General features: G+C 31.5%; 1 protein-coding gene across 3 annotated transcripts; it reads left to right on the top strand.

Moving 5' to 3' along the window:
• Positions 1-9,441: 9,441 nt before the first annotated feature.
• Positions 9,442-12,608, top strand: LOC145017484 (uncharacterized). Of its 3 annotated transcripts, XR_013666544.1 has the most exons (6): positions 9,443-9,594; positions 10,577-10,751; positions 10,967-11,037; positions 11,139-11,197; positions 11,304-11,391; positions 12,432-12,608. XR_013666544.1 is itself a non-coding variant. In XM_078975508.1 (5 exons), exons 1-5 carry the CDS (start codon positions 9,553-9,555, stop codon positions 11,305-11,307), a joined length of 351 nt encoding a protein of 116 aa, XP_078831634.1. In that variant the 5' UTR covers positions 9,442-9,552; the 3' UTR covers positions 11,308-11,394. The 3 variants fall into 3 exon arrangements, 1 of the variants encoding a protein (XP_078831634.1); XM_078975508.1 differs by lacking the exon at positions 12,432-12,608 and having other exon boundaries at positions 9,442-9,594; positions 11,304-11,394; XR_013666545.1 differs by lacking the exon at positions 10,577-10,751 and having other exon boundaries at positions 9,447-9,594.
• The last annotated feature ends 234 nt before the right edge of the window (positions 12,609-12,842 follow it).

The raw sequence follows: 12,842 nt of genomic DNA on the forward strand, positions 1-12,842 counted from the left end.
TATTCTAATAGTAATAATAAATTTGTATTCTTACACTAATAATAAGGATAAGGAATTGTGAAATGAGCTTCATTGAAAAGGTTTTCTATTGATCTATTTCACAAAGCATAGACCATAGGAAACATAGTGTGCATGCTTGAAGCATGGGACAACTATTGTTGTAATTCAAGTAATAAGTTGATTTTCCAATGAATAATGAGTAATCAATATGGTGTTTAAATGAAAGTGTTTTATTTACACTCAAAAGCTTTGGGGCCATATAGGATTAAATATTATTATTGTGCTTCACTCTGCATGTTTTGACTTCCAAAATAACCGGGTTGTTCGAACCTCCACAGTCGGTTATACGTTGGAAGTAGGTAGGAAAGAAGACTGTCATGAATCTGTCTATAGATTGTCTAAAGTGTTTTAGACATAACACAAGTTTGCTGCAGAGTTCATGAGTGCTTTGATAAGATTAGAGTATTGGATTAAACCCACGCTCACAAGAATCACTTCATGAATTTTATCACGAGTGATTGTGAGTCGATAATATTGTATATTCTTGAATCCGAGACGTGTGAGTTGTTATTTGCTGGTCGGTTACACATTCATGATAAGTAAACGCACCAGTAACTTGGTGTTATAAAACTTATTGTTTTTGTGATTCGATAAGTGAGTACAAGCGAGCATTTGAGTCGAAGTTTATCCATTCCTTTTACCGAAAGTGGGATAAAAGCAATATCTATGGGCCCCTAGATGATTTAGTGATGACACCTAAGCGCTTGGCCAAGCCGGGACCAAGTTGATGTGTTTAATTGTAGTCTGTTGTCAGTCGTCATAAATCGGAAGTCGGGAAACAGTGTAGAGAGAATGATCGATAGTCATCTCTTGTGTCTATACGATATCTTGAGAATGGAGGAATATATAATCCCTTTTCTAAAGGACACACGTATCTGATACGATCAGAGTTGACAGCGGCTTTTGAAAGCTACGATTGCTGATCAGGTTCTGAAGTTATGCAAAATAGTTATTAGATTTATCCAAGTGGGAGACTGTTGGATTAGTGTCTAAATCCATAATTATTTTAGTATGTACTTGACCCGATTACGAGCATGGTCATTTTGGGTTGCCTTCACCATAGCAATATGTAGGATGAATTAAGGAGAGAAATGTTTAATTATGATTTATTAATATATTATGAGAATAATATATTAAAGCAGAAATCATATTGTTTAATTAATATTAGTCAAGAATTAATAAAAAATTAATTTTGTGGCTAAAAGAGATTAATTAAACTTAGGGGACTGAAATTGTAATTATAAGATAATTGCAACTCGGCTATTGATCACCTTGGAATAATAGGTTGAACGAATTCTATGGGGAAGCCCATTAGAAATCGTCCAAGGCATGTTCCAGAAGGGGTCCATGGGCTGCTTAGGGCTTAAGCAGTCAAATTAAGGTTTCCTTGTTTGATAACCCTAGTAACCTAAGTATATAAGGAACCCTTGGGCACCAAAAACGTGGCTTAGACTTCCATTAGGGTTTCCAGCCGTTTTTGGTGCCTACTCTCTCCTCCCTCTTCATCCAAGTTGCTTAGTGGTGTTTGTGACTCCATTAGAAGTACAACACTTGAGGCACCAAGCTTTCTGAAGCCAAGGATTGATTGTTATTGTTGTATAACAATCAAAGGTAAGATGGAAACCCTAATTTTAGTTATAGTTTATTAGATCTAGGGTTTATGGCTTTGGATAATCAATTGCATGTTCATTAGACAAACTAGATCCAAAGCTAGTAGGGTTTGCATGTACACCATATGATTGATTTATTGCTCGAAACCCATCACATCTAACAATAATTTTTTGTAATATATGCACCGAAAGGAGTTATATTAAACCAATTCAAAAAATGAAAATTCTTATGCAAATCATCTACTTTAAAATCCATTGAAAAAGGAAGCAAATAAATGAATTATGAAGCACCAAGCAAACAAACATTAAATAAATGAAGTATGAAGCAAACAAACACCAAACTTAAATGTTACAGTGAACACTGCAAAATTAAACAAATAAATGAAGAAGAAATCTTTATGAGTGTTTGTTTCAACAACTATTAATAAAACTTAAACTAGCAACTATATTCTTAAGGAAGTTCACAAGCATAATTTGAAACTCAAATGAATCAAGAAAGAGGATTGACGAGATATAATTCTTACCTTGAAGAAGATGGTGGAAAACTTGTAGGTTTATGATTTTCACCAACAAAAAAAGATTTCTTGCAAGTTGCAGACGTTGTGTAGGTTTTTGATTTTCAACACTGATGGAGAATTGTGAGGGTTTGTAATTTCTAGCCGTATTTTCTTTTGTGACGTGAAAACAAAAAAACAATCTTTGTTTTATTTATACCTAACTCGATCCCTCACAATTTAGATTAACTAGGTTTCTAGTAGTGTCCCTCACAATTTAGATTAACTTGTACAGTACAGCTTTTTTGAAAGAATGGGTTATTTATTATAGCTATCAATTTATTCCTCATATATGTTTATTTTATTAAACCAATGTAATTTACCTTTTAATACATCTTAATATGAAAAGATCCAATATGTATCATTCTAGAAAATATAACGTAAGATCAGTAAATGTAAAATAAGCCAAACATATATGCATAATAATTTTCTTATTTCAAAGAACATGTGTTCATATTTCATATGTGGGGATACAATATGTAAAAAAATTATAGTATGCCCCTTATTCGGGTTAATCGGGTTAACCCGCAACCCGATTTTTTTTTTTTTTTATTATTTTTTTATTTTAAAAATCAACCCTAAACCTGACCCAAAATGCAATTCGGGTATGTCAGGTTAACCCGAATTATCCGATTTAGAATTTTGACCATATTAAACCCGACCCTAAGTATTCGGGTTCGAATCGAGTTGGGTTAATTGGGTTCCGGTTTTTTTTTGACACCCCTATGTATTTATAAGTGACTCACATAATCCAAAACACCAAACCCAAAACATAAGTAGCTCAAATGTAATTTAGTAGGACCATCCGTTATATACCCACCACATATTATATATGTAGTTGGTGTCACATCAGCACCACATTTTCCCACTACTCACATGGGATACCTACCACTAACACAACACTCCACCTAATTTTTAATTTTTTTTTTTAATTCAAAAATACAATAAAATCATTTTTTTAATATTAGTTTTCTATTAAATTAAAATACCAAATTACATTAAATAAAAACTACATTAACTGAAATAAAAAAAATTACATTGAAAATAAAAATTACATTACTTAAAATAAAAAAACATACATTAAAAACAACATAAAAATACCCAGCATAAATAAAATAAACTACCCTCTACGCCTACATCGGGCTCGAACCGACTCTTTCATCGCAAGAAAAAGCGTCACGCCTTCGCCGTCGAGGTCGTCTGCTTTCATTTTCAAGATTTCCATATCAGTTTTTGTTTGGATCGTCGCTTATGTCTCTTGAAATGATGTTTGCGCTTCAATCATTTTTTGTTCCATTCGAGTCATCACTTCGACCTTCGTTTCTTGAACTTGCACATATCGATCAAATTTATCACCAAAAAGATCCACAACACCAGAGCTCGAAGATGATGAAGCCTCTTTTTTTGCTTTATTTCTTCCAATGGGCCGAGGAATAGGTTGCTCGTTTTCAAGATCTAGCGGATCATCGTTGATGTCGATGTGTGTTCAGCCGTCCGATTGTTGGGAAGTTCTATCGGGGCTTCTCGAACTCTTTGAACAAGAAGATTGCGAAGTTCCTTCCGTTTGCTCCTTCTATTTTGGAGCATCTTTCAATTTTAGTCACGGTTTCATATACGGAAAAGCTTTGCGTGTTGGAGTTGTTTTTTCAAATTGATCCATGGCTGCCTCGAAGACATCAAAATTGTTCGAGCTGCTTTTCCGAATGTTTAGGAGGTTGTTGTAGATTCTTCCAAACTCGGTGCATTTTAGTCGAATATCGTGTTATTTCAACGTAATTTGATTGGCATTTCGAGTTTCACTTTCCAATAAACTCGTAGAAAATGGCGCGAACTTTCTGCCAAAAACTTATGTAAGGTTGACTATCTCCTACAATTCGTTCTTGGGAAGACGACACCAATGCCTCCGGTAACTTTTCTTCTTCGTCTTTTGTTCATGGGACCCTTTCTTGGGTGGTGATGGGTCGCCCCCCCCCCCCCCCTTTTTTTTTTTTTTTTTTAATTTTTCCTTTTTGGTTGAGGTAATGGTGAATGTTGCGTTTCCAAAACAAAATCCGGCAAAGATGGTGGTTGTGAAATTGGTGGTTGTTGTGGTTGTGACGTTTGTTGTCGTGACACTTGTTGTTAGAATTGTTGCAGTTATTGGAATTGTTGGTATTGTTGTTGGAAGGTCGGAAAATGTTAATATTGTTGTTGGAAAAGTGGTGTTTATTGGATAAGGGAACCGGTTTGAAGCAAATTGACAAAACCGTATTGAGGTGACTCCATAGTTGGGAATTAGCGAGGGGTTGTATCTACCGCAAAAGTGTTATCGGCAGTGGCGGACCTTAGTGGGGCATTTGGGGTCCCGGGCCACTGCTCAATTTCTGGCACGCAGTGTAATTTTTTTTTTTTTTTTTTGGTTTTTTCTATTAGGTGCACCCTCCTGAAGGACGAGGGACATCCGTACTAAAACAGTCTGCGTCCGCCATTGGTTATCGGGTTTGCGATTTCTATAGTTTGAAAGGATATTTTGCTTGAGTCCATAGTTTTTTGTTGTGAAGATGTAGTGTGTATTTTGTGTATAGAGAAAGAAAAGAATGATGTAAGAAATAAGGGGTAAAAGTATGGTATTTATAGGTAAATAAGTTGGTTAAATTTTTGCTTAATTTTTTTTTAAATAAACTAGCTGTTGAACCGCTATAAACATTTGGTCAAAGTGGGTTGCAATCTTATTCATCATTTGCATTTGTTATTCCGAACATGAGCCATCACGGAAACGACCGACCACGAAACAGCGGGGTGGTGTGCACGGCAGTTGTTCGTGGCCAGCTCAACCACAACCGGCCTCGTTGCATATATACGGGAAGGCCTAAGTATCAAGTATATATATTCAAACATAAAATAGTCTATTAACTGAAATCCAAACAAAATGACTGAATAATACTCCTAGTGAAATGTTATTTCACATATAGGGACAGACTTACGATTTCGTAGTAGGTGTTGTCGATAACATATTTTTTTATTTACCAGCACAATAGTAGAAAAAACAAAAAAATCGAAATTTTTTGCACTGCATCCAAAAAACAGATGTCGTCGGTGCCACTATCAGCACCATTGTTGTAGTGAGCCACCCTTAGTGTTCACAACTGCCATTTTGCATATATGAATTGTATAAAAGTGAAATGTTCTTCTAAATAATTTAGAGCTAATATCATAAAAAACTGATAGTATTTCTTGTGTTTATTTTTTTGTTATTTGCTTAAACAAATTAAAAACTCGATCGGAATTCACATGAGAGTTATAAGTGTTTAAAGTTAGAGAAAATTTTTGTAGAGGTTAGGAAAAAAACTAAGTCCCAAAAAATTAAGTTTTCAAATTCTCTCGTTTATGGCTATATAACTCAAACGCTACTTATCTAAATTAGTTAATTCTTGAACCTAACATGTAGCAAAGAGGGAGCTTCATACAAAAGAATTATAAGGGCCTGAACTTGCAGCAATGAGTACCTAATAGGAGGAAAAGAAAGAACCGAAGTTGGTTACCATCGATATTTTTGCTCACCCTTGGTTTCACCGCACTTGAATTTAGTTAATCAAGAAGCTAGTGTTGGTTTCGGATTTCAATTTGATGTAATCCTCTTTAATTGGATGTACGCATGAACTCTTGTAAAACAAGAAGATTGTGGTTGATTTGAATATATTAATGTTGCGAAGAGTTTTGCACAGAAAAATCATGGTGGTTTCAGTCCTTGATGTATTAGAGTAGCAAAGACAAAAGAGGTAGTTATCAAATGCAAATATGCCACTAATGAAGATAAGATTAGTGAAGGAGGAAGATGAAACTGATGAAAATGAAGGGTTTTTTTTTTGTTCCATCCTTTCAGATGTGACAAAAAAAAAGGTACAACTTTTGTTCTTGTTATATCCATAACAAAACAAGCTTAAAACCATCTTTGATCTTTTTAGTCTCGTGTAGTCATGTGTAGTCTTATACATCAAATGCTACCTTAAAATAAATTAAATGCAATTTTATTCCACATGACAATTGGATACTTATAGGGGAACATCAGCGTGATCCTAAGCATAAGAGATAACAGCTTAAAAAGGATAAACACAAAAACTAAGGATACACTACATCGACTTCTTCTAACCAGTGACTCTTGGACCTCAACATCAACAGATAAAATGTAGATAACAATAGACACGTTTCAAATCGTATATCATATTCACAAACCTTTGGCATGTTTCAAAGTGTATATCATTATAAAAATAATCATAGTTGGTGCATTTTATTGTAGAAAATAAATACAAATCTTTTCATGTGTCGATTGAGCAAAAGTTTGTTGTATTAAAATTTGAAATACAAATTTTACAATATGTTTTGTCAGGAAAGATTAGTAACATGATATAAGGATTAATAAAAATATAAATGTTTTAAAAAGCTTGTCCTCGTGAAAAGTTTCACATGTTATCTGTTGTAGAAAATAGACATTTTGTCATCATAAAGTTTTTGACTCTTCACTATATGTAAAAACGTCTTATAAAAAAGTACTTTGACCAAGACTTTTAATGAAAGATAACACAAATGGGCAAAAGAATAGTTCATTTTTATTAGGTTTTGAAGTCGGATTTCTAAAAGACTGATTTTTAAAGTTCGATATGTTCAAATAGTTTTTAGGTCAGGTGATGAGTTAGTAATAACAGTATTAAAGCATGCTAAATGTGAACCATTTCACATAACAAATGGAAAAATAAAAACTTCTAAATAGTTGTAGCAAATTGAGGAATTAAAGTTCAAATTTTTAACCGAATGATACTCAACGAATTGGTTGTGGATTAAGTTCTACTATGGACGAACCTGTAGATTCAAGATTAGAATAGAGTGTACAAGTTTCAGTTACTCATTTTCAAAAAAACAAAAAATCAAATTTGTAAGTGCTAAACACATTTTGGGGAGGAAGAAGAAGGAAAGAAGATACATGATAATGACAGAAGCATAGAGAGCACAAAGAAGTAAGATGCACAAACTTGACTGCATCTTCATCATCTGTGCTCTCTATCTTCTGTCAGCATCACCACCACACCTTCTATCCTCTAGTTAGTCCCTATCCCAAACTGTAATAATTGGACAGAATTGAGAAAGGATATTATGAACATATACATGCTCCTTTGTCCACTTATATATGCACAAAATAAATACATTACCTTCATCTCTTTGGGGAAAACGTGTTATATGAAGATTTTAAAGATCAAACCGATAGTTTTTGATGTTATGGAATAAAAGCATAGAATGAAACATACCCACTATCTTTTTAGGGAATGCTCAAGACATTAAGTATATGTATTTTTATAGGCCAACAAGTGATGGTCCTAGTGTTTTCTAGGGTACCAAAAGTAGGACCACCGTGGGTTTGTTAAGGGAGAACATTAATATGATACCTTTTTTTCTGCATTATATATATATATATATATATATATATATATATATATATATATATATATATATATATATATATATATATATATATATATATATATATATATATATATATATATATATATATAGTAGAGGAAATATGTAGGTCTACCATGTATACCAATATGTGTTTGTATGTTGCAAATATGTAGATGTAATCGACAAATTAGAAGTATAAATAAATATTTAAATATACATTCCTTGTGAAATATAAGCGTTATTGCATTATAATGATAAAACATTGTCTTGATACAAATATAGTTTATGAAAAGGATTTTGGTTTTCGTTTGATCAAGAAATGAAACTAGGAATAAGACTTACCACCTCTAACACATCTCGAAATCAACCTTTTCGAAAAGAAATCTGAAATTTTGATTGAAAAAAATGGAGTTTATGTAATTAAAAAAACTTGTCAGCATAATTTGCAATTAATAGAAAGATGGGGGGTGACAATGGGCAGAAGGTAGAGCACATGTGTAGTACGGTGGTTCACACCAAAAAAGTTGCCAGAGAAACCATTAAGGAAATCGGGGGGCCGGGCAGAGTACCATGACATAAATTAAAAAACAAATGTTATCGGTTTAGTTTTATTTTTTAAATCAAAATAAACCATAACGAATATATATATATATATATATATATATATATATATATATATATATATATATATATATATATATATATATATATATATATAGAGTCAAGATCAAATAAGAAGGAAATTTTTGGTAGGAAGGTAAGAAGTTTTTTTTCTATATATTTTTTTCGCGAACAAACAAAATGAATCATTAGATGATTCAGTTGTAAGATGATTCACAAGAAAAAATTTTCAAAAAAACATCTCGATGATTCATTTATATAATGATTTTGTTGTTATTCACTAAAATTATCATAAAAGTGAATTTTTCCTTAATTTACTTAAAAATGAATCATATAGATGTTTTTTTGAGAATTTTTTCTTGTGAATCATCTTACAAATGAATCATCTAGTGATTCATTTTTTTTGTTCGTTAAAAAAATATGTAGAAAAAAAACTTCTTACCTTCCTACCAAAAAAAATTTCTTACCGGATCTATATATATATATATATATATATATATATATATATATATATATATATATATATATATATATATATATATATACTACAAGAAAATCCCTTTTTAGTGACCACTATAAATCTAGTCACTAACAACATTCTTTAGTCACCATATATTAAGTGGTCACTAAATTTTGGTAGTTGTAAACATTTAGTGATCAAATCTGAGATTGTTGTCACTGAATGGTCACTAAAAATTATTATTAATATTATTCAATTTGATAAGTATTAATAATTAAAATTAGTGGTCACTGCTTTGATGTTTAATGACTAAAAATAATTGTCACTTTATTGAAGCATAGTGACCAAAAATAATAGTCATTAAGTGCTATTGATTTTTCAAATCCACACATGGTGACGACGTAACAGTGGTCACTGCCTATTTTACAAACCCATTAGAAAAAATTTAATGACTACATAATAGTGGTCACTAATATAATAAAAAAAAAACATGAACGAATTTCTTTTCTTTTTACATGGAAAAACAATGCGGCAATAATTTGTTTTTATTTCTTTAACTTCATCAATAAGAAAATGGTTTATAATTTATCTAACGCTAAAATTACAACAATGCCCTTATTTTGCTATTTTAGATATAATTAAATTTTCATATTACACAACGCCCTAATTTTTTTTTATACAAAAGCCTTTTTCCACGCAATAAAAAGGAATATGAGTCGTACCTTTTTCCGATCCGTTAATTTATTTGATAAATAATTTTCCCCAATCCTCCTCCTCTCATCCCCTCCGGATCGCCTCAGCCACCATCGAATTGATGATTATCCCAGCGAAATCTCCACCATCTTCTTCTATTGAGGTACGTTATCTATGTCACACGCGTTAAGGATTCCGTATATATTGCTAATCCCATGGTAGTTCGGATTGCTTGATGAATCGTATCATATTTTGATCTAGTTATAGTTAATAAGAGCTTTTCAGTCGGCATTTGTTACTTTTTTGTATTGATATCTTTGTAATTTTCGGTATTTGGTTTGATTCCACAGAGTGATTTCCAGGTTATATTTGAATCCCTAATTTTTATTTTTGCTGCGGAAGAACAATCCTCCATCTTTTGTTGTACGATCGCTGATGAGCAAACCCTAGTTTTTCAGATTTGAATACATTTGGCTATTATTTAGTACTAATTTCTTATTAACACTCTATGGTTATTGTTAGGTACCGAATACTCAGTTTTTTCAACAATCACGTCTTCCCGATGAGAATAACAAGTCTAAGCATATACATGTTTCATCAATATTTCTATCATAATTACTTATTTCAATTGTTTAATCATGTATCCATTACAAGTTATGGTTTTGCATCTTCATAAATCTGGATGTCATAAACAACTATTAGTTCTACATTTACCATTAAAAATCCAAATCTTGGATCCAAGGGTCTATAAAACTTTTGTGCTGCTATGAATATTTATAAAACCATAAAGTTCTTGCAATTGAGCATCATGATTATGAGTACATTAGTAAAGTTGTGTCTTTAATCATTAAATCATAGTTTCATCATACTAACCTCTGCAGTAGTACATAATATCATTACTTTTTTTTTCCAATCAAACAACTTCTTTGACCATACTCTTCACCCATGTCACTTTCCTTCTTGAATTTGTTATCATAAAGACCAAAATACCTTTTGCCCCAACTACCAGGCATGTCAATTGAGATTATTGGACAGCTATTCAGTAGTATTGTTTGGTATGATCGAATTGGAAAAGGAATGGAATTTATCTATGTGGTGACTTTAATCGATTGATATGATGTTGATCACTGATATTGTCAATGTAGATTATTGGACAACTGTTCAATATAAATAACAGTGAATTGTTCAGTATAGCATTTATGCAGTTACCAATGGTCAAACTTGACTTCGCAAAAACGAATTTGATCACGTTAATGAGAGAAGGCAACTTGACTGAACATCTTCTCCCATCTATAATTTTTTTTTCATACGTGAATCAAGGTAATTGAGTGATACTATAAGTTGGGTAATTTTATCTTAGTTAAGTAGTGTCTTTCAGTCTTTCTAATTGATTCACCAATGTGGAATTAGTTATTACAGATGTTTTCCTACTTTTCTATTTATTCTTTCAATAAGAATCTATATCCAAGTTCATGTAGGTCTCCTTGAATGTTGTGATATCACTTGGGATTTTGAGGAACTATCTTTGCTTGCAGGTTTCTGTGCCATTCAAAAGCATGATCACAAAGTTATGTTTTGTCCAACACCTAAAATGGGTCCCACCAAGGTTAGATGTTTAGTTAACACTATATTGCCTTCTAAAATTTCCACCTCATATATGTTTGTGTGTGTGTGTTTATACTACCTTCACCATAAATTTTATTTCAGTGGCGTACAAGTTGTCTAAGAGAAAAGTGCATGGCATTCTTTTTGGTAAATGAGCAAAGGTGAAAAACTGAACAGTTTTAACAATTTGTAATTTTGTATCTTGTTCATACATATGAAAATTTTAATTTAGCTTCTGATTTTTCATTGTAATGCATATTTTTGTAGTTGATTGCTTTGAAGAGGAAAATTGGCATCTTACCTGGCTATGCCTGGACTGATGATGAGTATTTCTTACTTGGTACTAATTTATGAGGTATCTTATATTTTATTTTTATGTTTCAAACTTATATAGAAATTTACTATTTTTAATAATTCAACACAATAGATATAAAAAAAACATATGTGACATAATATTATAATACTAGTAATCTAATAAAAACACACAATTAGGATATCTTTTACGGTATTAGTACTATAGTTTAATAAGCATTAATTCCGTAGCATATGCCAAGATCAATGAAATTTACTATTTTTGACCCATGGCATCACATCACTAAAGGTTAAAGTGTAAAAAATTTATAAAAATAGAACAAAAAGATACAAAACTTCACAAGAACGGAACAAAACTGAAAGTAGGTGGTTAAACTTTTGAAGTAAAAGTTATTGGTGGAACAAGTGTGGCTTGGTTAAGTATGTTTTTGATAATGAAATTATAACTTAACCAAGAATACAACCTCTTGATGATCTTTTTGATAATGAAATTATAAATTGTAAATTGTTTTTGATAATGAAATTATAACTTAACCAAGAATACAACCTCTTTGAATTTTGATAATGAAATTATAAATTGTTTGGTGATCCTTTTTAAGAAAATAAGATGGAAAATACATAAAGGGTAGTAGCTTGTGTTATATAAGCTCTTTGGTAATCTTCTTTTGATATGATGGATGATGTTTTTAGCTATCTGATAGAAGCCATATGGTCACAATAAAGAAGTAAAGATTCATTCGTCCAATATTCCAAATTTTAATAGTTTTAGCATTCTCTTTAGTTATATTCTTTCACACATTTCTAGGATTTTACCACTTTGTATCTATATTTTGTCCACTTGGCAACTTTGCCCCCTTTCTTATCTTTCATGTTACATAGGTGGCCTACTTTGATATTTGTATAACTAGTCAAAACTTCACTTTAACTTGCTTACACTACTTATTTAACTTCCAAAACATACTCACAAATGTAATATAACTTCAACTAAATAATTCCAGATTTTTTTTTTGGTGTTATAGTCCCTTAAAAAGGGAGTGTGGAATAGAAGCAACTATTTCATATATCTTTAACTTCTGTTTTCAGATAAAAAGAAAAAGGGTTCATCCATTTATGAAGATCCTCAAAGCATCATAATTCAATGGCCATGAAGACACACTTGAAAATGTTTATTTTAATTTGGATGTCTTTTAATTTTAAAATATTCGGTTTGTAAAAATTTGATGACTATATGCAAGAAATAGAAACATACTTTCGATGATATGTTATTTATAACAGTCTACTTCTATTTGTTCATATTATAGAATTGGCTATGAAAATTCTATCCAATTATAGCTATGAAAAATGTATAGCAACTCAATTGATAGCATATTGTATTTAGTGACCACCTTTTTTGGTCATTATAACAGTGACCACCCTTTTTGGTCTCTGATGATAAGTATATAGTGACCACTTTTTCTGGTCATTATAGCCATTAATAGGTTACCCAAAATTAGT

This window comes from Lactuca saligna, chromosome 9, assembly GCF_052625555.1.
Source record: "Lactuca saligna cultivar CGN05327 chromosome 9, ASM5262555v1, whole genome shotgun sequence".
Classification (NCBI taxonomy): Eukaryota; Viridiplantae; Streptophyta; class Magnoliopsida; order Asterales; family Asteraceae; genus Lactuca; species Lactuca saligna.

What these genes read in the sequence shown, in the direction of transcription:
- LOC145017484 (XM_078975508.1), top strand. Translation starts at nt 9,553, where the DNA reads ATGATTATCCCAGCGAAATCTCCACCATCTTCTTCTATTGAG. An exon ending in TTTTTCATACGTGAATCAAG is followed by an intron (nt 10,752 to 10,966) that starts GTAATTGAGTGA and finishes CTTTGCTTGCAG; the next exon opens with GTTTCTGTGCCATTCAAAAG. An exon ending in CTAAAATGGGTCCCACCAAG is followed by an intron (nt 11,038 to 11,138) that starts GTTAGATGTTTA and finishes ATTTTATTTCAG; the next exon opens with TGGCGTACAAGTTGTCTAAG.